At 42.0% G+C, this 788-nt stretch overlaps 1 protein-coding gene across 1 annotated transcript in view; it reads left to right on the top strand.

The window, feature by feature from the left end:
- LOC119588868 (calcium-activated chloride channel regulator 1-like) overlaps positions 1 to 788 on the top strand; it is a 4,595-nt gene that overhangs the window by 1,130 nt on the left and 2,677 nt on the right. The window contains exon 3 of the mRNA XM_037937505.1: positions 82 to 214. Within this exon, the coding sequence (XP_037793433.1) occupies positions 82 to 214 (133 nt within the window). The remainder of the gene's footprint in view (positions 1 to 81; positions 215 to 788) is intronic.

Raw genomic sequence — 788 nt, 5'->3', positions numbered from 1 at the left:
GGGCCAAAGTCTTTTTAGTACTACAGACAGATGAGTATATAACTTGCTGTTCCATGATCAGTTTTTCTCTTTCCCTGACAGCGACAAAGGGGGCAGGGGCGCGTGTGGCCTGAACGCGATGGGGGATCCGGACGAGAGCTGCCGATTCCTGCCCTACCGAGACCAGCTCGCTGCCTCGTCGCTGATGTCGTATCCCTTTATTTTCAGCGATACCGTGAGCATCCCGTTGCCTTTGCCATTCTTTCGTTTTGCCATTCTTTTCTTTGCCATTCATTCTTTGCCATTCTTCATTCGGTGCCTGTATCCAGCGGGGAGGCAGGGGGGGGGGGGGGCAGACTCTCAGAAAACGAATGTTCCAGACAATCCGGGAACTAAATATGCTAGCTCGCAAGTCCAGGGTTGTGGCAAGCGATCCATAATTCCAAGGGTCTGGAATATGTTAAGATACGGCACCTATTACATAAATAACACTTTAAGTGGATTAAGATAAATTGTTCTTTGTTTCTGAGTAATGATGAAAAATTACAAATCTGTTAATAAAAATAAAAACTATGGTAAAAACAGTAGAGAAAGTACATAAAAGACGCACCTGGAAAATTACTTAAAGAAACATGAAAAAGACAAGGCATGAATCCGGAAATCATCCGCCTTAATGGAAAACATTCTTTTCGGAATAAATAGTAAGAAAAGAGGGATAATATATCAATGGGCATAATAATACAAAATTCAGAAACGGGGAAATAATCAGAAAATAAGGGAAAATACATAAAAACGTAGGAATTGAGGGA

This window comes from Penaeus monodon, chromosome 24, assembly GCF_015228065.2.
Source record: "Penaeus monodon isolate SGIC_2016 chromosome 24, NSTDA_Pmon_1, whole genome shotgun sequence".
In the NCBI taxonomy this organism is placed as follows: domain Eukaryota; kingdom Metazoa; phylum Arthropoda; class Malacostraca; order Decapoda; family Penaeidae; genus Penaeus; species Penaeus monodon.
The sequence above is the reverse complement of the archived record's forward strand: the minus strand, read 5'-3'. Positions and strand labels throughout refer to the sequence as shown.